The sequence below is a fragment of the Chlorocebus sabaeus genome, chromosome 12 (assembly GCF_047675955.1).
Source record: "Chlorocebus sabaeus isolate Y175 chromosome 12, mChlSab1.0.hap1, whole genome shotgun sequence".
Classification (NCBI taxonomy): Eukaryota; Metazoa; Chordata; class Mammalia; order Primates; family Cercopithecidae; genus Chlorocebus; species Chlorocebus sabaeus.
The window spans coordinates 36248195-36275441 of NC_132915.1; the positions used below are offsets into that span (position 1 = coordinate 36248195).

The following is a 27247-nucleotide window of genomic DNA, read 5'->3' on the forward strand; positions in this document are numbered from 1 at the left end:
TTTGAGCAACCTCCTCTTTGACCATGGCTTGTCTGCTGTTTCTGTTTAGGCTTTGTAGCATCATCTGAGCAAACAAGATGAATATTAATCCGGTCAAAGGTTTTTTTTCTGAGACACCTTCCTCAGAAATAGTGTTCTGTACCTCACCAGCTTATCTGCCCTAGGGATGTTACAGTTGTAATCACGATCAGGCCTACATTAGCTCATTAAAATGGGGAGCATCACTTTGTTCACTGTTTATTTTTTCTTTGTGAAGCAGTATTAGTAACAATTTAAGAAAGTTTCTTGCTATAATTCCAAGCTTTTTTTTCCCTTTTGTCAATAGATTACATCTTAATCCAAAATATCTTTCAATTTCTCAGGACCCTCATTTTCTATATTCCAGTGGCAAGATAATTATAGCAAGATAACTTCGAACCCTCATTATACGTAACCAATAATAGAAAGCAGCAGTGTAGATGAATAGTGTTAGGTTCAGATAAATAGTTGGAACAATTTATATTCAGAGCTAAGGGTGATGTTTTGCTGGATAGCAGACTAGTATGCAGGAAGGTGGTGTGGTAGGAGGAAAATACTGAAGTAATGAAGTATATGGGGCATTTGGGCTCCCATAACTTGGGTTGAAGAGGAACATTCATGTTGACTTGCTGCGGGAGAGAAACCTGAAAGTCTCATTGGTGGAGTAAAATCTTGGAACCCTTAATGCCAGGCTCATAAATTTAGACCTTATTCTAAAGGAAAGGCAGGGTGATTACACCTTACTGAACTCAGGAATGAAAGATTGTAAGATATTTGGGGGAGATGAAAGTAACAGCTATAATGATGGATTATTGTTAGGAGAAATGACAGGCAGGGAAATTAGCCTTCTATGCTAGGATTCAAGGCCTGGCAGTGCAGCTGCAAGGATGCTGGCAGAAGGAATTGAGACAGGAGACACCGTATATATATGGAGACAAGGCTGAATTTTTAGGGGTGAAGGCATAGGAAGTGTCTAGGAAATGTGGACTATGAATGTGGGAGAATAGAACTGTGGTATCATTTGGTATAGACAGTGTGGTTTGCAGTTGAAGACATTAAGTTTAGGTATTTTGAATGTAATGGTCATCAGGATGAGAACTCTGTGGTGGGAGTTTGGGTTTGGATATTATTAAGACTTTGGAATTAATTTGCATGGAGGCGATAATTGTATCACCAAGATATCTAAAGTCTTATTATGTCACAACTGTTCAGTCAGTCTGTTACCAGGTATGTTAGGGATTGTCAAGGTGTATCAGTTAAATCTTGGAGATTATTTATGCACCACCATTTGAATGATAACTTCCCTGCTGCTTAGTGTTGGCCTAGACCTGATAAAACTTTGCGTGAAGTCTTTATAGAAAACTTGGTTAATAAGATGTGACTGATAACTATGTATTCATGAGAATTAAAGGCATAGTAGATCAAAATAATTTTTTCTTTGAACTTCTCACCTTCACCCCATGTCTTCATTTTAGTGGATATGTTTGTTGTTGTTAATGTTATTGGATGTTGTATGTAATGTGATGTAGAAAAGGCTATTCATTTGCTCCTAATTTTGGGTTACCTTACGACAGTTTGTTAATAACCATAAATATAACAAAATATATCTTGGAGTAAATTTATCTCAACTCATTGGTTGAAGTATTCTAATCACACATTGATTGGGTTGTTTTATTTGTTGACAACCCAGGTTTTCAGCTTTACAGACCTTTTAGTGCTCAGTTCATTGACACATCATTGTGATGGGCGGATAGTCTTTCCATTGCAGACATGCTTCCAAATGAAGACTCTTTCCTTTTAGTTTTTCTTGGTACATAGTTCCCTATGAGGTCCACAAGCCATTATAACCGCATTATAAATGTGAATATATAGATTCTCCTCTCTATTCAGAAGAAATTGGGTTTATCACCCACTGAATGTTTGATGATGTGATGCATTATCCTCCATTATGTAGTGACTAAGTATTAATGGATGGTGTGTTCAAGGACCAACTCTGTGTTACTGTATAGTTAGTGAAACGTTTAACACTCTCCAACCCGGTTGTGTTTCAGTGCACTTGCAGGAAAGACATGGTGAAAATTTCAATGGATATCTTTGTGAGGAAATTTCAGCCAGACAGGTATCAGCTTTGGAAACAAGGAAAGGATATATATACCATTGATCACACGAAGCCTACTCCAGCATCCACCCCTGAAGTAAAAGCATGGCTGCAGAGAAGGAGGAAAGTAAGAAAAGCATCCCGGAGGTAATGACCCCTCACCCCACTGACCCTCCTTGCCTATAGTGTTTTCTCAGTTAAAATGGGTCATTGGATGTGGTGTTCTCAAAGGCAATCTACTTGCTTTTTCTATTTATTCATCGTAACTTAATACCTTTCTGAAAATGTGACACAAATTATTTTTAATTGTTAGATGTGTAATAAATACAATATAGGAAGAGATGTATATTTATTTTGTTTGAGAATATTCCTGAAGTTGCTCTACATGGCAAATAGAACAATATAGAACTTGTTAGACCACTTACTTGAATGTATTTTATGGCTGTATTGTTCCTTTCTGTGCATTTCCATATGTTAATCAATAACTTGATTTTCTACTTTTTCATTTTGCCACCGTTTTGCTTTTTGGCTTTAGTGGTCATCTTCTTCATTTGTCCAACATCCGAGCTACTACTCTCATCTGGATGCTTATATTTTGCTACATTTTATGCACTTGGTTTTATTCTTTCCTAAGATGTAAAACACAGCACGTGGCATTTCTGAAACATGCTTATCCTTGTGAACTTTATTCTCCATTCTGTCTTTGTGGCCAGGATCATTTCAAAAGCTTTTAGATCTGCTGTGGGCATCTTGTTGTTTTAAAACCTATTGAATTGGGTGTGTGTTGTATTGCTCAGGTCCTTAGGCTACCTTTTAAGGCTCTTATGTTTTCCAATTTTATATTAAATTTTCCTCTTCAATATTACTCATTGTTTTTCTTTCAGATTATAAAAGTAATATTTGTGCATTGGAGAAAATTTGTAAAATAAGGAAAAGAATAATGAAGGAATCCCATATCACTCATAACCTCACTATCCAGAGATAACCAGTGTTAACATTTTGTATATATCCTTTACCTATATATTTATTTTGTATTTTATGAATATTATATATCTTTCCGAATCTTGGGCCATGCTCTATTAACAATCTGATGATGAGTTTTGAGTGTTTTTTTCATGTAACTGATTGATTTGCTGCAACATAATTTTTAATGCCTGCATGTATTTTATCCCCTGTAGAGTGTTTCCACTTTTTTGATATTAACTAAGTAACACCATAATTTTACATCTTTGCCCAGACTTATGATGCTTATTTTCTGTCTTTTCTTTTCCCTGATATTTATTTTCTGCTAATTTAAAATGGTAGTGAGTGAAAGAAACTTAGTAACATGGAGCCAAACTTCGGCTTTTTGTAAGAGCAAGACCTGAGGTGCAGAACTAACTCAGGTGTTGATATTTCACCCTATAGTTTACCACAATGATTGTCAGTGTGTTTGTTAGTAGGTCAGGACCAACATTTTAAAATGAGGTGGTAAAATAGAATAAAAACTATTGTAGTGCTTCCTCTGTGGTAAGGGCAAATATTCACTCATGACGTGTGAGTATGTATGTCTGTGGTATGTAGTGCCACTATCTGAAATGTATAACTCACCGTGTGTTACATTCAAGAAAAGTTTGAGAAATACTAATTTGGACAGTCAGTGTCTTTGATAAATGTGTTAATTCATAGCACGAAAGAACCCAGCATTGGAAGGAGGCAGTATCCAATCCTGAGTTCAGAATACATACCAGTAGAACATCTTGAACATTGTTCTTTAGTGGATGGAAAACACAATATTTTCATTAGATGTATGACTTGGTTTCCAGTTATTAACCACAGTGGGCCTTTTGGGTTGATAGAGATCATAGATTTATGACACTTGCAGAGATCGAAATGCTTGTCAGTAGGTTCAAATGATCAATGGAACTTGCTTACCTAGTTAGAAAGCCTGACTATGGGCTTGTTTAATATGCTCAGCCTTGTGGCTTGATATTTAGAGATTATTGATCTCCCTTTGGAAATATCCCATTTAGGGAAGTCTGATGAAGGAAATGATTCATCGACGTCTCAAGCACATGTCAGCCTTCTTTTTTTTCACACGTACTACACCGTTTATAATGTTGAGATTTTCCCACATCAGCCAATGCATGGATTTGCAACAAAAATGATGATGGTGATGACGATACTACTACTGTTACTGCCATCAGCAGCAGGGAAAGCTGATTTATGTAGGTTATCGCTGGCCACCCTATTCTCTGCAATCTCTGACATCGTACAGTGCTTAGTCCTGTGCTAGTTTCTCGGGTGTGTTTAATACATATGGGTGTGTTTTGGACACTGTTGCTTTGAGTTGATTTGTAATTGTTCCTAGTTGTTAGGAATGTTTATTTCATATGTAAAAAGCATATATGCCAAAGCTATCAAGTGACTAGCTGGAAAATAGAGAGGAAGAAGATAAAAATTGTGTTCACTCTGAAAATAGTATGTTGATGTATGATGTTAAATACATAAAATTAGGCTGAATGTGGTGGCTCATGCCTGTTATCCCAGCACTTTGGAAGTCCAGTGAGGGAGGATCACTTGAGGCCAGGAGTTCTAGACCACCCTGGGCAATATAGTGAGACAGTGTCTTTATGAAACACACACACACACACACACCCACACCCACACCCACACCCGCACCCACACCCACAACCACAACCACGTACCAGTTAGCCTTGTTTCTGTTTTAAATCCTTTAGCTGTTGATGAATTGGCATTTAATTTGAACTATTTTCATACATACCTGATAATTATACAAAGCTAAATGAAAAGTAGCCAGTGGTTTACCTTGAAATATGAAAAATTTCCTTTTAGCACTAGCCTTACAGGATATCCTGATTTTTCATTTATTTTCTTCATTATCTAAATATTTTATTTATTGATTTTATTTCTCTCTCATTTCAACATTTTTTACTTTATTTTTATTTTCAGACTTTTAAAATGTTGCTACAAAATTTTAGCAATGGCCCTTTTTCAAAATAATGTTTAATAATCAATTATTAACAGTTGTGTGAATCTTAAAATTTTATTGATTGATCTGAGAATTGTTCTTAAGATTTTGATTTCAAATTTAATCTTTCAGTTGTGAACATTGACTTGGCATAGTGATTAACAATGTCAGTTTTTTCCTTCCTTAAGCAAGTGAAAATGACATTTATATTGGGATGTGTTTTTCATATCCATTGCAGACATCCCACTCTGACCACTGCTTCTCTTGTTGACAGCTTCCAGTGTGCTAGATCTACCTCTAAAAGGCCTAAGGCTGAGGAGGAAGAGGAAGTGTCAGCTGAAGTCGATGGGGCAGAGGTCCCTAACCCCGACTCAGGCACAGATGACCTCAAGGTCAGTGAAAAGTCAGAAGCAGCAGTGAAGCTGAGGAACACAGAAGCACCTTCAGAAGAAGAGTCCTCTGCTAGCAGGATGCAAGTGGATCAGAATTTATCAGATCATATCAAACTCTCAGGTGAGAAGATGGTTGATTATGTTTTACATATAAGTAGTAGGTGGTTGATGATCAGATGTCTTAAACTGATGTTCACTATGACAAGTATCTGACTAGTCCACATAGCTTAATCAATAATCTACCCAAAGTCATGGGGTAACTCAACCAAGAGTCCCAGGGGATATTATACAAAGCCTCACTGCTGTGTGTTGCAGAATTGTGAGACAAGCAGCCAGCAGTGCCTATTTGGTTTAATAAAAAAGAAGAGACTAAAATGATTTTTTTTTTTTTTTTTTTTTTAGTGCCACTCAATTTACAATATACGTTTTTGGAAGGCTTCTTTTGAATTCACATGAGTAGAGAAAACCAATTATCGATAATTCTTTGTAGATTCTTAGCTTTCGACTTAAGAAGAAAATAAAGATCAAGGTTTTAAGAACAACAACAATAATAAAAAGTCAACCTAGTGAAATGACATGTATAGTCCCCTCGCTTCTCTTCTGTACTAAAGCAATTGTCTAAAAATCTCAGCTACTTTGCCTTTTCTCCCTTTGGTAGCATATTTTTCTGAAACTGCTTTAATGATTTGCCTCTTCCGTATTTGTTGGAGTTTTTGTCTCGTAATAATCATGCTAATTCCTGTGTTCCTCTCATACTTCTCATCCTGTAAATCCTTCCTCATGGGATTCCCCACTCTGCCAGAATCTGACTCCCTCTGCTGCTTCCCCCTCACTCATGGCACCATTGCTCTTGCCTGGACGACTGCAGCAATTGCTTCCTTCTTATTCAGGAGTGTCAGCTGTAGTCACGTCAGCTAGTCAGTTCTCCAGGTGACCATCAGAGTGATCCTTTAAAAGAAAAAAAGCTTAGGTCTTCTCACTACCTTCTTCTTAGTATTATTCCACCTACAATAAAAGAAAAAGTCCTCATATAGTCCTGAACTGGTCCTCAGCTGCTTCTCCAGCCTCATTGCCTTTGCTCTTGAAATAGCTGTGTGGATAGAGGTGAAACCACAGAACTTTAAAAAAATGAGTTCATGTTTTGGTGGAGAGCGAGGCAAATAACCACATAATTACAATCCAGTGTGGTAAGTAGCATTATACAGATTGCTTAGGATGTTGCTGGTTTACCAAGGAAGGACTTCAAACACACAAAAGCTGGAGAGCCAAGGTTTCTTGGCAAAGGTGATATCTGAATTGAGTTTCGATGAATGGATATGAGATAGCAAGGTAGAGAAGGTAGCGAAGGGAATTACAACAAATCAGAAAAGAGAGTTAGGCAATACATATGGATATTTCATTATAGTCCTTTTTTTTTTTTTTTGAGACAGACTCTCTCTCTGTCGCCCAGGCTGGAGTGCTGTGGCACAATCTTAGCTCACTGAAACCTCTGCCTCCCAGGTTCAAGCAGTTTTCTTGCCTCAGCCTCCTTAGTAGCTGGGACCACAGGTGTGTGCCACCATGCCCAACTAATTTTTATATTTTTAGTAGAGCTGGGGTTTTGCCATGTTGGCCCGGCTGATCTCGAACTTCTGGCCTCAAGTGATCCACCTGCCTTGGCCTCCCGAAGTACTGGGATTACACATGTGAGCCACCGTGCCCGGCCCCTCATCATGCTTTCTCTTACACTATGTTTAGTTAGCCAGTTTATGAATTGCTGGATGGTTTTGCCTAAGGGCCCTCAATTTCATTAATTCTGTCACTCTATGGTTCTTTGCATGTTGATCTCCAGGTTTTGAACCCTGGCTTAATACTTAAGTAGAAGAACTGGATTGTTCAGTATCAGAGCTAGTATGTGATGGGTACAAATGAGGCTTGTTTTGTGTGTGTGCATGTATGTGTGTGTGCATGCGTATGCATGTGTGTGTAAGATATGGAATCAGTTGGGAATAATTTACTAATTCTACTTAGTAATAATACAATGCAAGATTTATTAACAGTCTTCTGTTTTATCCTCAGGAAACAGCTGCTTAAGTACATCTGTAACAGAAGACATAAAAACTGAGGATGACAAAGCTTATGCATATAGAAGTGTACCTTCTATACTCAGTGAGGCTGATGATTCCATTCCATTATCTAGTGGTTATGAGAAGCCCGAGAAATCAGACCCACCCAAGCTTTCATGGCCAAAGTCACCTCAGTCATGCTCATCAGTGTCAGAGAGTAATGATGTGTTAACAGAGGAAGAAGAGAGTGATGTGGAGAGCCATGGGAATGGCCTTGAACCTGGGGAAATCCCAGCGGTCCCCAGTGGAGAGAGAAATGGCTTCAAAGTCCCCAGTGTATGTGGCAATATCCATTTTTACCATATTCATTATATGGTGAGAGCACATTTTGAAAACAACATTCTGTGCACTGAAATCCTCCTTTAGGGCACAGATAAATAACATTTTACATTTGTGGGTCTTAATCATATTTATTCAGTAACTGGGAGGTAAGCCTTCTGTGAGCTGTGACTCACACAGTGATAATTCAGCACACGCAGCTTATGGCCACATGTCGACGCTTGGTTTTCTTTTTTTGTTAAAAAATTAAACTCTTTATTTTGAGGTAATTATAGATTCATATGCAGTTGTGGGAAATAGTGCACAGTGATTCTTTGTACCTTTTACTCAGTTTCTCCCAATGCTACCGTCTTAGAATACTATAGTACAAAGTCACAGTCATATTGATATTGATACAGTAAAGATTACAGAATTGTTCTGCCACTTGCAGAAGAATTCACCTGCTGGGCACTGACTACTTCCTGCTAATAGTTAATTCCTCCTGGTCCCAGCCTTCCCACAGCTTCTGTTTCAGTGTCAGGACTCACCTGGTCATGCTTGCTTCTTACTCTTTCCTCATGGACCCTGAATCTCAGGACCAAGGTGACCTTTCTTGTCCTGCCCCCTCCTCGAAAGAGGTCTCTGCCTCTGAGAAAAGACCCCCCTGTGTTATTTAGCTTCCCATTGTGACTTTTTGGAAAATTGTACAATATTGTCTTTGTGCAGTATTAATAGTCCATATTCAGTAGAAATTGTCCATGTAGCCGTAAGAGTGGATCAGGGGAGCTAGGACTGTATGTAGCAATTGTCAGAATTCAGTACTTTTTTTGATGTATCCAACCTTGATTAGGGAATTCAAGTGGATAGGAAGGAGTAATTGTTTGAACTGACAAGTTGCGCTGGCTGCAGAACAGACACTGCTCCTGCTCGTTTCAACTCAAAACAGGTCTTTGTGTCCCTGAGTAGGAGCAAGGGAGGTTGTATAAGGATAGCAGCTTTGAATACCCTGCTTCTCATCAGTCGCAAAATGTTAATTAAATATACTTTTCTGATTTGACCCAATAGCGTTTATCTTTTTATGTAGAATTGTATATCTCATTGAATTTATAAACACTTATCAAAAACATGAAAGATGAAAAAAAATATGGTCTGGTTTCTTTGAAGAGGCGCCTAAGAGTGGTCTGAAAATGGCATTCACATACTAGTAAGCAAAATTTACAACTTTGGCCAAATGTGGTGGCTCATTTCTGTAATCCCTGCACTTTGAGAGACCAAGGTGGGAGGATCCCTTGAGCCCAGGGGTTCGAGATGAGCCTGGGCAACATGGTCAGACCCTGTGTCTACAAAAAAATTAAAGAAAAATTTAGTGGTGTGTGCCCGTGGTCCTAGCTACTAGGGAGGCTAAGATGGGAGGATCACTCGAGCTCAGGAATTTAAGGCTGCAGTGAGCTGTGATCCCACCACTGTGCTGTATCCTGGGTGACAGAGTAAGAGACCCTGTTTCTTAAAAACAAAGACGGGGGTACAGGTGCAGTGGCTCACGCCTGTAATCCCAGCACTTTGGGAGGCCGAGGTGGGCAGATCACGAGGTCAGGAGATCAAGACCATCCTGGCTAACACGGTGAAACCCCGTCTCTACTAAAAATACAAAAAAATTAGCCGGGCCTGGTGGTGTGCGCTTGTAGTCCCAGCTACTTGGGAGGCTGAGGCAGGAGAATGGTGTGAACCCAAGAGGCGGAGCTTGCAGTGAGCCGAGTTCGCACCACTGCACTCCAGCCTGGGGGACAGAGCGAGACTCTGTCTCAATAAAAAAAGGAAAAAAAATTTACAACTTAATTTCATGAATGAGCCGAGCAGATATTCTTTGGACAGGTGAATGAGTCAAATGCCCGCTTTAGTTACATTTAGTGACATTCTTTAAAGTAGAATGGAGCTGAAAGTTTCAGATTTCTTTGCTCTCAAGGAAGGTGATTATAGATCTAGTGCTCTTTTCCTTCATCTTTATCATTTCCCGAGCAAAGACTGACAGCAGAGAAACCAACATTGCTATTGAAGGTTGAGAGGCTTGGCTTGCCCATAAGAATAGCTGCATGACATTCTTTTCTTACATCGTGGTGTTGGATAACTCCTAGATGTAATACCGCCCCACTTAATTTTTGTGTAGTTTTGGCCAGTGTTTTTTAGTGTTCAGTGTAATGCTCTGTGTATGCTGATAGCTGCTGGTGTTAGTTGATCTACTCAGTAAGTATTAATGTTATTTTTTAAACTCTGTCTACTCATCCATCCATCCATCTTGGGCTCCATGCTGTGCCTGGAACACACCACGTATGTTCTCACTTTACGTGCTATTCTTGCTCCCCCAAATACTCCTCCCCCAGATAATCATATGTATGCACTCAAAGTTCCCCTCAAGTATCACTGTATCAGAAAGGCCTTCTCTGATTACCCTATAAAATTGCCCCTCCCCATCACTTTCTGTTCCTTTGTCCTTTATTTTTCTTCGTTGCATATTTACCGAGTAGTATCTGATAAATACGATTTATTCATTTATTATATACTCCCTTACCCATCTATAATCTACGCTTCTTGAGAGCAGAAACCTGATGTAATTTATCCTATTATAGCTCCAGCTATGACAAGAGTATGGTGCACAGTAGTGTGGTGATATTTCTTCTTGGCTGAGTTATAATTTCCCATGTTGTTTTTTAGCTATTATAAACATAGATAGCTGTCATCCTATATTGCATTTGTCATTCTTTTCTTATTCCTAGCTTTGATTACAATGGTCTTACACATTTTCTTAGAATCATGTGTTGGAGTCAGAGGCCAGAGTAATTTCTCTATATCTGGCCACTGCTTCTTCAGCTTACCAGGAAGAAGACTAAAATTGTTTTCTTTCATAGTCAACTCTTGATGTAAGCCCGCTGGGTTCAAACTCTCTCTGATATCCTCTGTCCCCTCCCCGTGCCTTTAAAAATTTTGCATTGTGCAAGCAAGAGAGCTTAAAAGGTGGGTCCTAGCTGGAAGGTGTACGGATACACATGACTTTCTACCTGGGAAAGGATTATATAGTCTGTAAATCCCAGGACAAAAAAATCATTGGTAAAATTTAAGTGGTTTCAACATGGCATTAATGTATCATTAAAAAAAGAGAATACTTTTGGTTTCTTGTTTGACTGTTTATGTATGTGATCTAGAAGTGGTGATTCATTTCTGAATGGAAAGAAGTATACAGCCTCAACTTTGCAGGATTGTCTTCTCTGGGAGGATAGAAAATAAAATTCCTTGCTAAATGTTAACATGGGAACATCTTAGAGGTGATCAAGAGCCACAGTCCTGTATTTTTATGAATGCAATCTTAGATTTAGTTATTTATTTTTGGAGATAGGGTCTCTTGCCCTGTCACCCAGGCTGTTGTGCAGTGGTGTGATCTTGGCTCATTGCAGCCTGGACCTCCTGGACTCAAGTGATCCTCCCACCTTAGCCTGCTGAGGAGCTGGGACCACAGGCATATGCCACTAGACCTGGCTAATTTTTTTTTTTTTTTTTATTTAAATTATTGACACGGAGTCTCCCTGTGTTGCCCAGACTAGTCTCAAGCTCCTGGGCTCAAGTGATCCTTCTACCTTGGCCTGCCAAAATGCTGAGATTACAAGCATGAGCCACTGTGCCTGGCCTATAATCCTAAATGTAGATTAGTTGTAAGACCTTTGGAAAACTTGCTAACTGCTTAGCTTATTGCAGGTTTAATAGGCCTACCCTGCCCTACAGCTTGTATTTTAATACAAAGTAGAAGAAGAGTTAATTGACCTCTGGGTAAAATTACTAGAATTGATACCTATTTCTTTTGACCTTAAGGTTAAATTTCTTAAAGGACTAATTCCCCAAGAGGTAAACAGCCACAAGATTTCTTCAACATTAAGTTATAAATCATTGTGAACTGTAGGTTTTTTATTTTGGTAGTTTGTTTTTGATAATGGTATTTCTCCACCATTTTTGTTCTGTAACTAGATAACAGAGGGAGAGAACAAAACCTCTAAGAGTTGGCGCCATCCACTTAGCAGGCCTCCAGCAAGATCCCCGATGACTCTTGTGAAGCAACAGGCACCAAGTGATGAAGGTGAGATGGTGACCCTTTTAGGATTTTTTTTTTGGTATGTAAAACAAACTATTGTAAAAAAATTGCTGGATAGAAAAAAAAATTCAACAAGTAACAAATACATACTATTAGGAGATCATACATAATAAACAATTTACAGGTAAAAGGAATTTGGAACTTAAAGAGTCACTTCATATAAGCTAGCCTTATTACTGGTAAAAGTCTTCCAGGTTTATGTCATGGGATAAAATCAGTCAGCCTTGACATATGTTTTAGGGTTCTACAGAAGAAGCTGAGACTTATTTCCTAAACATGCTGGATTTTAGAGTTAACATGCGGTAGGTTTCTTTATATTGTCTTTACTTTTAACTTGAACTCTTTACATTAATTTAACCACCTTCAGTAAAAATCTATGTGCCATATCCTTTTCCGTATCCTTTTGTAACTGGTGTGGGTTGAAACATCCTTTTTCCTTCACTAGATTGCTGTGATGCAGCTGGATGTAACGTAGTTTCATTTATAATCATTTACCATTCCTGGATGTAAATTTATCTTTTTCCCCTTTTTGTCCTTTTTTTAAGACAGGGTCTCGCTCTGTTATTCATGCTGGAGTGCAGTGGAAGGTGATCATGGCTCACTGCAGCCTCAGCCTCCCAGGCCTAAGTGATCCTACCTCAGCCCCGCAAGCAGCTGGGACCACAGGCATGCACCATCACGCTTGGTTAATTTTTTAAAAAAAATATTTTTGTAGAGATGGGTTTTGCTATTGCTCAGGCTAGTCTTGAACTCCTGGGCCCAAGCAGTTCTCCTGCCTCAGCCCCGCAAAGTGCTGAGATTATAAGCATTAGCCACTGCGTGCCTGGTTACCCTTCTTACCTTTCTTTCATAAAAAAGAAATTTGTATTGCCTCAAATTAAAAATCAGATCCCTGACTACTAAGTGTCTTGTAAATGTCTCTGAGCATCATGAAGGCCTTGTTTTTTCTGTGTCTAGAGGATTAATTCAGGCAGGCTTTCTGTTAAGAATCCTTCTCTGAAGTATTCTCCAGTTTTACTTATGGAAATTATTAACTGAGGTCACGTGTCTGTGAGAATGCTGTTAAGTGAGTAACAAGAAGCTCAAGTTTCTCGTTTAAATAAATTTATCAGAGTAGATAGCTATCTTTCACAGATTTTTTCCCCTCTTTCCCTCACTTTTCACTTACGTTCTATGTTTAGTTAGAAAACAAGATCATGGCTGGGCACAGTGGCTGATGCCCGTAGTCCCAGCTACTTAGGAAGCAGAGGTGGGAGGATTGCTTGAGCTCGGGAATTTGAGACCAGCCTGGGCAACTTGGGGAGACCCTGTATCATAAAAAAGTAAAAATATCATGAATGTAGGGATTGGGGATCATAGTAGTTTCTATAAAACCAACCCACGGTTGAATTCTAACTCTAGTAATAGAAGTAATGCGACATATTTGCATTTATTTCCATATATCACAATGTTGAGTTGTTTTTTTTTTTGCTACTTTATTATACCCAGTACAAACCATTTTCTCTTTAGTGTTAAGACAATTATATGACAATTCTGTGTAAAGTAATTAATACTTAATGTACAATAGTCATGATTGTAATTACCCTTTCCCATGGTAGACTCTCTTCAGTATAACTTTTCTGAAGGGAATAGGCTATGCTAAGGCTGTACCCATACGTGGAGAAGGCTGCTTTCTCCTCTGTCCTTATTTGCCTAGGAAGTTTATTTTGATATGGGCCATCATAAATTGGCCCAGAGTTTCTTTTTGGAAAGCAGTTCTGATTTCAGTTTGTATAGCTTGCAAAATTTATAAATGGATTGGTTTGATGAAGTCGTCTCAAGGGTTTGAGGTTAAATATTTTGTAGAAATGATGATTGTAGCTTTTGCAACAGTCTTTCTTTCCTTTCTAGTATGTTAAGGACCCCTGGTGACCTCTGGGGATTTTTCAGAATTGATTAGAAAAATCAGAGAAGTTTTGTGATGGCTTAAGGTTTTTACAAGCTTTCAAATTGACAACAGAGAATATTCTGTTGCCTGAAGTAAATTATTTGCATCGCTGGGAACTTGAATATTACCTCAGTCATTTGCCTCTGTGTCTAAGTTGCTTGCAAAGTTGAAAGTGAATAAACATTATCATTGTTAGATTGTGATGTGCAGTGAGTTTTTTGCTCACTGGGAGCATACAATTCCAAATCCAACTTGTTTTGGGGATTTTCTGCACTCACTAGTCTGCTCCTTTTGCACTCCTCATATATAGGAACATAACTATATTAGAGCATCGGAGACTTTTGCATCTTTAAACAACAATCAGTGTCTTCTATTGGTGAATGAGCATTTCTCTATTGAAGCTGGAAAGTTTCACCCTAACAGAAAGGCTGCACAGGGGAAAGTGACTTGGTCCAGGACCTCTGGGAGCTGCTATGCCACTGAGAGATGAGCCACTTGTACATTGCTCTTCTCTTTAGGACAGTGCAGTGGCTCTTTGATACTCAAATAACCTGAAATGCCATAGATCATTCTGACTGATGGCACATCCTGTAATTACAGGATCAGGAAGGACTTCGTGACTCTTAGCCTGTTATTTTCTGGGAAAAGATTTTCCATGTTGAACAGCAAAACATGAAAGTTGGTGGTGGTGGAGAAGAAGGGTCTATATAATAAAAGAATGATGATTAGAATGTGTCTTTACATAAAAATTAGCATCTAACTTACTCTTTTTTGATGAAAAATAATCTTAAATATATACTGCATGTTTATATTTTATAATTTAAATGAAAATACTGAACTCCTCTTTTTTTCTTTTAATTGAAAGTTTTTCAGTTGTATTTTTTTCTAAGGTTAGACAGCTGGATAAGGTGACTGAAACTTCAATTAAAATTCTGTTTAATGCCCAGTTGTTTAAAAATTATACAAATGTATTGAAACCTAGACTGATAAGCAAAGCTGTTTGGGTTGTTTTATTCTCGAAGCATCCGAGATATGTAGGTATTCTTCTGTTGCCATTTGTTGATATTTTTGGCATATTCCTGCTCTTTTCTGAGTTCACTGTCCATAGGGAAGGAGGATGTATATGAAGTGCATGGGTGAACGGTGCATGCTCTCGTGCACCCATGCACTTAGGGGAGAGGGCAATGCTCTTTCTCTGGCCATGGAGCATATTAGAAGTGATGAACCCTGAGGGGCAGCCAGCTTAGAAATCTGTGGCAGTCTTTCTTTCTTTCTTTCTTTCTTTCTTTCTTTCTTTCTTTCTTTCTTTCTTTCTTTCTTTCTTTCTTTCTTTCTTTCTTCTCTTTCTTCTCTTTCTTCTCTTTCTTTCTTTTCTTTCTTTCCTTCCTTCCTTCCTTCCTTCCTTTCTTCCTTTCCTTTCCTTTCCTTTCCTTTCCTTTCCTTTCCTTTCCTTTCCTTTCCTTTCCTTTCCTTTCCTTTCCTTTCCTTTCCTTTCCCTCTCTCTCTTTCTTTCTTTCTTTCTTTCTTTCTTTCTTTCTTTCTTTCTTTCTTTCTTTCTTTCTTTCTTTCTTTCTTTCTTTCTTTCTTTCCTTTCTTTCTTTCTTTCTTTCTTTCTTTCTTTCTTTCTTTCTTTCTTTCTTTCTTTTTCTTTCTTTCTTTCTTTCTTTCTTTCTTTCTTTCTTTCTTTCTTTCTTTCTTTCTTTCTTTCTTTCTTTCTTTCTTTCTTTCTTTCTTTCTTTCTTTCTTTCTTTCTTTCTTTTTCTTTCTTTCTTTCTTTCTTTCTTCCTTCCTTCCTTTCTTCCTTCCTTCCTTCCTTTCTTTCTTCCTTTCTTTCTTCCTTTCTTTCTTCCTTTCTTTCTTCCTTTCTTCCTTCCTTTCTTCCTTCCTTTCTTCCTTTCTTTCTTCCTTTCTTTCTTTCTTGTTTGTTTGTTTTTGATTGGTGAGGATGCCTGCTCAGAAGCTCTCATGTTTCCTGGAATTGTAAACTGCTTCATTACAGGTTAAATGCTCAATTTCTCTGTGTGGCTTTGAAGCCAGTTGTCATTCAATGCTACCTTCTCTCTAGCTTCATTTTCCTCAACTTTCCTACATGAGTCTTCCTTTCTGTTTAGACCGTCAGTCCCTTACCTTTTTAGCACCAGGCACTGGTTTTGTAGAAGACAGTTTTTCCATGGATGGGGGTGGGGGGATAGGGGTGGAAATGGTTTGGGGATGAAGCTGTTCCACCTCAGATCATCAGGCATTAGATTATCATAGGGAGTGTGCAACCTAGATCCCTTACATGCAAGGTTCACAAGACGGTTTGTGTTCCTATGAGAATATAATGCCACTGCTGATCTCACAGGAGGTGGAGCTTAGGCCTCTCCGCTCACCTCTTGCTGTGTGGCCTGTTTACTAACAGGCCGCAGACTGGTACTGGTCTGTGGTCCGGGGGTTGCGGACTCCTGATTTAGACAACTCCTTCGTTACCCTCCCCCTGCTGCTTTTGCTTCCATGCATTTGCCCAGGCTATTACATTACCTGTGGCACTCTTTTCCTTCTTGGAATGTTTCAATCCCTTGTCACCACTCACCTCTCCTCTTCCACCTCTCCTGCCCATAGACTCCATATGTGCTTGGTTCTCTTGCACCACTGATCACCTTACACTGTGATATGTTCTTTGTCTTCCATGTGTCTGTCTCCCCACTCTCATTCCTCTCCTTTGCTTCCCCTATGATGCTTTTGGTAGTGAACATTTCACTGCAATCATGGTAGCTTAAATCACGGATTCAAGAGCAGGAATACCCTGGATAAGGCAATCACTAATCCTTGAAATCAGCCATTAAAAAGTTAAATACCTCAATGTGTTACATACTGTCATATTAAAAGAAAAATGTAATCCTTGTCCAGGAAATAGTCTCCCTATATATGTGTATAGAAAAACTTGTTGTTTTAATTACCTGTAGAAATGTGATAAATTATATATTTAATATGTCAGCTCTTTCAGTTTTGTATCTTGACAGAATTGAAAATCTCTTTACCACTGTGCCAGCTTCTATAATTACCTCAAAGTTAAAATGCAGCTGACCCATTGCAGATGTGGCTGGTGCCTTGGAGTTTGAGGGCTTTGGAGCTGTGACATCACGTTGGGTCAGTAAGTGACTCCTTCTTAAGGACTAGTTTATTTAGGCTATGGTGGTTGTACAGGCTATGGTGGTCCTGAGAGTGATTTTTTTTTCCCACCCACAACAAAGGAATGATGCATACACTATTGTCTTTGGCACATTAATTAGAGAATGGGTTTTTTCCTAGGATTTTTTTTTTCTTTTGATTGCTGAGAAAGGAGTGTCGTATGAGGAAGAAAAGAAGAAAGATCAAGACTAAGTCAGTTCAGGAGAAGTCCCTAGTGAACTTAAATTTCCTACTCTTTGCAGTTTGTATTTCTGTTGTTTTATAAAACCATTATTTGAAACATAAATGTGTATATAATGTTTTCAAAGTATCATGTTTAGTACTCTCGGGATAATGCATCCAATATAAGGTTAAGTGGGAAAATACAGTTCAACTAGGTTTATTTACGTTGGAAACATTTTGAGGCAAGTAATTATCTTTTGATGGTTTCAGAAAGTACTTACACCTTTGCAGGTTTTAATTTTTTTTTTTGAGACGGAGTCTCGCACTGTCACAGGCTGGAGTGCGGTGGCGCCATCTCAGCTCACTGCAAGCTCCGCCTCCTGGGTTCATGCCATTCTCCTGCCTTGGCCTCCCGAGTAGCTGGGACTATAGGTGCCTGCCACTACACCCGGCTAATTTTTTATATTTTTAGTAGAAACGGGGTTTCACTGTGGTAGCCAGGATGGTCTGGATCTCCTGACCTCGTGATCTGCCCGCCTTGGCCTCCCAAAGTGCTGGGATTACAGGCATGAGCCACTGTGCCTGGCCCTGCAGGTTTAAAATTTTAAAATATATTTAGGGGGTACAAGTGCAGATTTATTACATTGATATACTGCATAGCGGTGAAGTCTGGACTTTAGTCTAACCATCACCTGAATAGTGCACATTGTACCCATGAGGTAATTAATTTCTCATCCCTTACCAGCTTTGATATCTGTGTTTGCTGCCTTGCTGCCCATTTTGATATCATTCAGACTCACAAATGTTTTAAGCCATGGTATGCTTCTTCTCACTAGCATTCTCAGCAGCCACACTTTAATCGTGCTGATGCCAACTCCAGAACTTCCTTTGAAGTGACATTGGGCTAATAATCATCCTGCATTGACATCAGTATCTGAACATGTGCTTTATCACACCCCTGCCCCCGTTCTCCTGGCCTCATGGTGCATTGTTTGTTCTTTGAAGCTTTCATCCTGCACATGTGTGCATTTGTTTCCCAACATTTCTTATTTTACTACATTGTTTTCAATTAAAAAGTGAAAAATTGTTTTCAATAAAAAATTTCCAGCTTTTGCTACTGTTACTTCTAGTCTGCTCATTGCTTTTGTGCTTACTGTGTATCCAGTCCCCTTGCTTAAGAGATGAGGTTAATGATGTTTCTAATGCAATTGTAAACTAAGGACAAGCCATGCTAGTGTACAGAGGACTTTGTGAACATGACATTTGCTGACACAGTGATACTGCTTTGCTCAGCGATTCCCACCATGTGCTAGTGGTGAGTATAGCTAACATTTGTGCTGACAGTGGAGTTTTGTTGGAGTCTGTGAAAGTTAACTGGAAAATTTATAAGAAAATTGCAAGACTGTTGTTAGGTGATTTTCATTTTATTTTTTATGCTGATAATTTTTCATATTTTCTGTAACAAACATTTCTTTTGTATTTGTCCAAACAAGTGTTTTTTACAGAGACTAGGCGTATCAATATGATGGAGTAGGTTACCTGATAATCCCCTAGGTATAAAACAACTAGAAATAATGGATAATATAAAATAAACAACTTTTATACGTGCATAGAGAAGCAAAAATAGCACAAAGGATAATACCTCTCCATGCCAACAAATCAGGGTCAGTCGGCTCCAGCACTCTATTCGCTGTGTGATATCTCGGTGCCTGCGTTTACAAAGTAGTGATGGTAGTAGCACCTGCTACATGGAGGAGTTGTTTTGAGGGTTAAAAAGTGTTTGGCACATAATGACTGTTTGTTGTTGCTGTTGTAAGGAGGCGAAGAAAGTGACCACTGATTGGTAAGGGAGAGCCAAGTTGTGGCCGTTTAGGAGAAATTTGCCAGGACCATAATGGATGCAGAGCAATCAGAACTAGGATGCTAAAGGACCTCTCAGACATTCTGAGCTGGAGTCTTAAAAGCTTACACCTTTACTTAAGTACACACTTAAGAAAAAGAAAAAGTAGAAAACAAAATCAAGAAACAAACCAAAACAAGAGAGCTTGCTTGCCTGAAACTTAGGCTTGGGTGGTAAAGGGCAATATGATAGAAGAGAAAGTTATTCTAAGAATTCCTACCCATGTGGTCAAATTTGTACCTCTTCTTCTAAGTGAGAAATTTAAAATGAAACTTAGGCTGGCGATTAATGCCTCTAGGGCATCTGGCACAAGCAGTTGCAAAATCTTCAAACACCCCCTGAATAAAAGTCTGATTGACTAACAGTCAGTAGATTGTGGAGTCTTGACTTTGTGCTTTATATGTTTTTTGACTTTGGGTAAGTCTTCTCTCTGCCCTCTTTTTCTTCATACGTAAAATTTGAGGCTTGGTCATGAATGATAAGTGTTCCTAACCTGTAAGTTCATGTATGGATTTTGGGCATTTTGAATCTCCTGAAATAGCATGTGGTGACAGGTGGAGGGCTGCTTTTCCAAAGAGCTGATTGCCATTAATCTAAAGTTTTACTTACAACTCTTCAACTATAATTTTACGATTTCTAGACTAATTAACACAGAAAGTTGGAAAGATGCAGATAACCAAGTGTTCTGTGTTTAGTCAAGTGCAGAGGCAACCTCATCTATTAATACAAGTTTGAATATTGGCAATATTCAGATTAAAGCCCTGGTTTTGGGTTGGATTTTCTCTAATCTGAATTGTCTGAATAACTCTTTATCAATCATCACTTCAGCAAGTGCACTACTGTAATGAGCTGTTAAGCATCTTTTTGAAATTAAAGACAGCTTACGCCCTGATCCCTATCTCTGTAATGTCTGCATGCCTTGAGGATTAGATTAAGAGTGTGTTTCAGGCAATGTTACAGTAATTTATTTCTTGCGAAGTCTGTATATATATAATATTTCATTCAGTAGTGGATTGAATTTTTAAATATAGAGATGGAAGAGGTGGAATTGGAGATCTTTCTTGGTGTTTAACCATCATTTAACCCATCTAACTCAGGTTTTCTGTTGTTTTGAAGAATAAAATGTATACATTTATTCACTTTTAAGTAAGTGAAATCTCAAGAAGTCCTGTTTGACAAAATTTGATTACTTCCCTAAGTAGTTTTCTCTAGTTCACAGTTCTTTTATTAGAACAATTGTTTATAGGCTGGGCATGGTGGCTCACGCCTGTAATCTCAGCACTTTGGGAGGCCGAGGCGGTCGGGTCACCTGAGGTCAGGAGTTCGAGACCAGCCTGGCCAATATCGCAAAACCCTCTCTACTATAAATACAAAAATTAGCTGAATGTGGTGGCGTACGCCTGTAATCCCAGCTGCTCGGGAGGCTGAGGCAAGAGAATCGCTGGAACGTGGGAGGTGGAGGTTGCAGCAAGCTGAGATTGTGTTATTGCACTCCAGCTTGGGCAACAGAGCAAGACTCTGGTTCCAAAAAACAAACAAACAAACAAGCAACAACAAAAAATCAATTGTTTATAAGCAATTGATTACTAAACTGGTCCTATATGTGTTTTCCCAGGACTAGAACAGCCCACTGATTGCACTTCATTCTAGGCTGTTGTTTTTCTGGCATTGCCTGAGATTTCCTGTGGTATTTTCTGAGTACTTCACCCTCTGTCTTGTAGTCATGGTCCTGCTGGTATTTTTAGTACACAAGCTGGCTCTTAGACACTTTGCAGTTGTCCCTCAAACAAAAGGACATTACTTAGAAGTGAAATTTAGAAAGAGCACTAGAAATCAAAGAGTTAGAATTTAGAATTGGCTGTTACCCTTTACCTTTTGTAGATAGGTGTTTGGGGAAAATTATGCCCTCCTGCTCCTGGCAAGCTGTTACTCTCTCTGTTTTAACTGTATTGATGTAGATTTGCTGCTCTTATTTTAAGGATTTATTAAGTGAATATGTTGACCAAATATAATAATGATGTCTTTTTGATTCAGAAATTATAATATTTTAAGTATTAAATACAAATATTATTTTAAATATTAAAAGCAATCTTTTGTTTTCCAGATGCTACTGGGTACTTGACTGTCTGCTTTATGGTAGGCAGGCTGCGACCCGGCTTAGTGAAGAATAGGTACATCCCTCATCGAAAGTCTTTCCCCTCCGTAAAAATTCTTTTCCCTGCCAGTTTTGAAAAATAAGTGCTATTTGATGGCTGCTGCGTGTCATGCTCCAAATATTATTAATTTTTACATAATGATCTCTTTGTTCCATCAATTCTTTTTAGCTTGAGGTATTACTATACTTTTATAATAAACCCATTTATAGTTCTGTCTGTTTAAGCAATAAAACAGCAAAGTCAGCAGATTACTAAGTAGATTGGCTTGGAATGTTTGTTGCTAGGTCACAGCCAGTGTTTTCCTGCATTATGTGGACATAAAACGTTACATGTTGTTGGCACTTAGATAAAATGGATATTTTATCTAGTGCTTAGGTTTGTAATAATAATTTAGTGCTCTCAGTTTAGCTTGATTTCTGTCAGTAAATTCCACTGTAAGTCCCAGTGGTGTTGATTTTTACTGTAGTATGGTGAATAAAAAAACCACCTCACTTCTATTATGCTAGCGACTTGGGCAGGTTTTGATTAAATTAGAGACAAAAATGCTGGCTTTATAATTTATGTGATGCTGTTACTTTCTGTACTTTTTACGTTCAATTTTGAAACTTTTCTAAACAATGATTATCATGAAATCTTATGATCAGGTTTCTGAATGTGCTAAAAGCATGGAGATTGTAAGATAATAATAAAGACTTTGATTCTTTTGAGTTCATGTATGCTTTGTTATTTTTTTTAAATTAACTTACAAATAAATTCAGCCATAACCTTGTTACTCTTGTTAGTCTTGTAGAAAACTACCCAGGAACAGATTTTGATAGCACAGTTTCATGGTACATTCAATTCGTTAGAAAAATGATTGTATTAGGTTGTAATGTATATGAAATTGTCAATATTTGAAATTTTTTTTTACTCAATGAAAACTGCAATTTCATACAACTCAAGTCTGCTCCTTTACATTTTTTCAACCTGAACACAGTTTCTTTTCCTTGGAGACAGAATGACTTAGCTTTATAGACCACTGAATTAGCACATATTTTGGTCCACATTTTTTTCATTGATATTTTCACCTTTCCTTTGGTTGTAAAACTAGCTCTGAAGATGGAGAATCAGCATGGAAAGTTTATGTATATTTTAAATTTTAACTTTGTGTTGACTTTATGTCTTCATATTCTTTGTTTTACCGCTGGCCATTGAAAACTTAGTCCTGGCTGGCAACATTCTGCAGGTTGGCATTTGTGCACGTTGGTCATAGAAGTTAAGTAAACATGTTCAAGACTTCCAGCTAGTGAATGGTTAGAAGATGGCTCTCTTTATCAGCATTTTAATTTTCATAGAGTTGTTTTAGTCCTTTTCCCTTTCGGAGGTGTTAGATTTCCAGGCTTCAGAGAAATGGTGAGATGAGTTATAAATTCTAGACTGATACTTCATTGTTTTAGTGTTTATGTTCTTTGTTTTGTTTTGCAGAGATTTTTGTTGTGCTTTAAAAAAGTAGAAAGTTAAGGAGAAAGGATTGGCTATGATATGTATATGTGTTTGAGTATTACATAAATATTTCCATAGTTGTTGATAAAGTCTTTTCTTGAGGAGTAAACTGGATAATGCCTTCAAGTGAGTGAGCCATGGATCTGGGTTAAGAATCTTCCTGGGCACTCCCAGGAGAAGATTGAATCTTTTATGAGGTAGAGTTGACAGGACCATGTAATATATTTTGAAGGGAAATGAGAGGAAGAAGATGTATAGCCTTGTTCTCTCCTTATTTCTGTATGCACCCCTGAATAGTCCATGTCCTTATCTTCCTTAGTTGGCATGATGGCCGCCCTACTTGAAGTTCTCTTCTTAGCAGCTGTTTTGTGTGATCTGTCACATGATAACTCTCTATTAGTTGTTGGGTCAAAATAGCTATGATTCCTGCTCTCACATACATAGGTGACCAAAGCTGACTTTTTTTTTTTTTTTTTTTTTGTGGTATGGAGAGCTTCTTTTTCATGTGGATTGCATCATGCTAGTGTTAACAGTTTCTTGCTTGGAGATCTTCTTTTGCTATTTTTTGACTTTGTATTATATATGCTGTTAATGAAATAGCTTATGAATCTGGAGGTTTTTCCCATGGGTAGTTTTTGTTTGAGACAGAGTCACGTTCTGTCACCCACACTGGAGTGCAGTGGCACAGTCTTGGCTCACTGCAGCCTCTGCCTTCCGGGTTCAAGTGATTCTCCTGCCTTAACCTCCTGAGTATGTAGGACTACAGGCATGTACCACCACACCCGGCTAGTTTTTGTATTTTTAGTAGAGACAGGGTTTCTCCATGTTGGCCAGGCTGGTCTTGAACTCCTGGCCTCAAGTGATCCTCCTGCCTCGGCCTCCCAAAGTGCTGGGATTACAGGCATGAGCCACCACACCTGCCTCACATGGCTAGTTTTGAACTCCGTAAAGGGAAAGGACTGTTGCTTTTAATTTCTTATTTCCAGAATCTGTCGTATTATGAAATTCTAGCATATTATGAATTTCATATGCTTAGTCTTTCGCCTGTCTTTGTTTTTTAATTGTAAATGGACAATTTATAATTGTATAAATTTGTGGGGTACAAAATGGTGTTGCGTTTTATTAGTACAATGTGGAATAAGTTAGTTGACTTACATGTCACCTTAAATACATAACATTTTGTGGTGAAAGCATGAGAATTTTACTCTGTTAGCAACTTTAAAATGTATAATACTGTTATTTCTCTTCAGATCATGTGGCTCTTTCTCCTTTTTCACCTGTCTTTGATTTGATGCTCAGAATATGTTCCTTCTGGTGCCAGGTTGACAGCTAAGTTTCCCAAGGGTATGCCAGCTTTCTTTAGGAGTTTTCTTCTTCTCATTCCTACCATGATATGAGAATTGACTAAGCTGGTTTCCTCCTATTTGTTGTATACATTACTAGTAACCATTACTTATAATTCTTTTAGATGATGCTAGCATCATTTTTACTGGTAAGGCAGTCGAAGCTCATAGACATGAATTCACTTGCCCTAGATCACAAAGCTAATAAGTGGTAGATAACAGGCTTTAAATACTGTCTGTTCACTTCCAAAGTTTACACTCTACACTGTTGTTTTTTGGACGGACGGATGCTATGTCTCCCAGGCTGGAGTGAAGTGGCAGTATCTCGGCTCACTGCAGCCTCCACCTCCGAGGTTCAAGTGATTCTCCTGTCTCAGCCTTCTGAGTAACTGGGACTACAGGTGCCTGCCACCTTGCCTGGCTAATGTTTGTATTTTTAATAGAGACTGGGTTTCACCATGTTTGTCAGGCTGTTCTGACCTCAAGTGATCCACCTGCCTCGCCCTCCCAAAGTGTCAGGATTACAGGCATAAGCCATCGTGCCCAGCCCACTCTTTCAACTTTATCACACTAACAGCCTCCCATAGCGGCTAGAATACTGGTAAAAGAAGTTGAAATGGACACATATAAATGTCTGATTATAGCCAGATACCTTTGTTAATAGTGTAGATCAGCTTCCCAGCATTTCTTGTTTTTGTTCATGCATGTTGTAAAATGTATATAAAATATGAGCCGATGTTCTGTAAGAAACTTAAACCACTCTGGTTATGCCATAGTTCCTGGCGAAACCCATTGCCTCAGAGGTAGCATAATTATCATGGCTTCTTTTTTTTTTTTTTTTTTTTGTGATAGGAATTTTGAAGGTGTGTCCTTTGGAATGTTTTTCTTATTTAAAGTGTATATAGAGTCAGTTGTAATGTATCCTTTTGAAATACTTTGGTATCAGTGTTATTGAGAGGTGATACATAAAGAACAAAACTATATACATCCATTTAATTTCTTAAGTGCTTTAGACTTTAAACTGTAGAATTCTCTGCTATTCTTATTACATTAGCATTTTGGGGGAAGTATAATGTAGAATTTAATTTTTTCTCAATGTCACCACTTCTCAGTAAAATCATACGTAAAGTTCTATAATTTTTTTCTCTTTTGTACTTCTGAACACAGCTTTATAAACATTTGAAGGTCAGCATTTCAAAAAATCACTTAAATATTGTTTTCATACATTATTCAGTACAGAAATTATAAAGTTCCCAAGTTTGAATCTTTGCCTTTTTGAGTATCTCACTTCTGTACTTACCCCACCCCACTATACCCCACATTTCCTGCAGGATGTTTAAAACCATATATAATGCCTCCCAGGACTGAGATTTTGCTCAGGTACCTGAAATGTAACGGATGCTGCTGTGCTCTTCATAGCAGAGAATGGTGCTGTACCAGCCAAAACACCTCACTGGAGCATCACCCCAAGCAGCAGAATGACTGTGATGACTGGCAGAGGGAAATTATACTGTAGTGGAATTGATAGCTTTTCTCATCTGCTGAGTTCCATCCACAAGTCCTGGCAGCAGCCCTTTCACAAATGGCCCAAATATTTTTCTTTGGGGACGTCACTTACATGTAACAAAATTTGTTCAAAGAGACTGTCCTGGGTGAGTGAATAAATCTGGCAAAAATCTGTTCTTAAAGCAAGGTTTCCCCCAGTTCATAGTTCCCACCTAATATTATTTTGACAGCAGTTTTAAAAAAACTTTTAAGATGACAAATTTTTATAATTATGAAAACTTAAAAAGCCTCTTTATTCCAGACGTTTACCTTTTTTAATAGAATTGGCAATATTCCCTATACACGGTTTTGTGCTCCCATTTTTTATTGATTATAATATTATATTCAATTAATATGTTGTATAATGTATATATTCATACTATATATTTCATTAATCCTCAAAAGCATTTCTTCTAAGGCATGCATTATATAGCTATGCCATAATTTATTTGCATATTTTAAAAAAGATTCTTTTGGATACTTTTGTAAAGGACATTTATTTCTTTATTATCATCAGTTACATTCAGTGATGTTTTTGAGTGAATGGGAGAATAAAGGCTTTTATTTTTCCTACAAGGCTAAACCTTTTGATGGAAATACTTATGTATAGGAGATAACTTGGTATCTGTCTAGATTGGTTCTGTTCTAATCTGTGTTGTCATCTTAAAAGGTTAGTATTTACGGCATACATTTTAAGAAATTTTCTGAATGGCTGCTGCGGGGTTCTGTCCTGCAGATCCTGACCCAATGACTGATGAATAAAGTACACTGACACACAGATACTCTGCTTTGCCAGTTCTACAGAGTGTATGGCCACTTAGTCACAGCGGTGGCCCTGACCAGCCAGTGAGACTCACATTTATTTAGTAAAGATTAATTGACAAAGGCTTGAGTCAACACTACTAGAGGGTAATTGACATTGTGGACTTCCAGAGTATAAAGGAATTAAGCACCCACGGTAGAACAAGGGTTAGTGTTAAGACCACATGAGTAAACAAATGAGTTAGATAAATGCCTCACATTCCTTTGTTTCTACTCTAATTTATTTAACTAAAGGTAAGGGGACTCAGCTGCCTTCAGCCAGATATATTACCGAAGTTATGTAAACTCTCAGGGCTTCCGAGAGCGTTTGTGGCAATTATAACTAAAATTTTTTCCACCAGCCTGACTGAACCCCCAGAGACCTTTGCGGAGATTATGTTGGAGGCCTAGAGAGGAAGGATCATCATGTACTGAAGTACTAGGTTGCACATACCAGCAAATAGCAACTTTTGGCTCTCTCATATAACTTGTTGGAAAACCCTGACATTTAACTAATCTTGTACTCATCTTACAGATTGAGAAACAGATTTAGAATCATCACCCAACCAAGACCATATAGACTGGATGAATGAAGCATTATTTTAATTTATTCTGATAGGTTGGAGCAGAGCTCTACACTTTTAAAACCATGCTTATCTTAGAATAATTTGGTGACACTTGGACTAATGTTTTCAAATATATATTTTCTAGTGTGACTTTTTACTTTATGTAAAAGTCATTTTCCTTTTTGTATGAAAAGCAATACAAATTAATGTGTGTACA

General features: G+C 38.1%; 1 protein-coding gene across 7 annotated transcripts in view; it reads left to right on the forward strand.

Moving 5' to 3' along the window:
• The window catches only part of KDM4C (lysine demethylase 4C), a 414378-nt gene that overhangs the window by 215336 nt on the left and 171795 nt on the right, over nucleotides 1-27247 (forward strand). For all 7 annotated transcript variants that reach the window (XR_012094785.1, XR_012094786.1, XM_073021565.1 and 4 more), the window contains 4 exons: nucleotides 2070-2263; nucleotides 5362-5600; nucleotides 7538-7860; nucleotides 11854-11962. Coding sequence is in view for 5 of the 7 variants with exons in the window: in XM_073021565.1 (XP_072877666.1) it covers nucleotides 2070-2263; nucleotides 5362-5600; nucleotides 7538-7860; nucleotides 11854-11962 (865 nt within the window). In the remaining 2 variants the exon portion in view is untranslated. The remainder of the gene's footprint in view (nucleotides 1-2069; nucleotides 2264-5361; nucleotides 5601-7537; nucleotides 7861-11853; nucleotides 11963-27247) is intronic.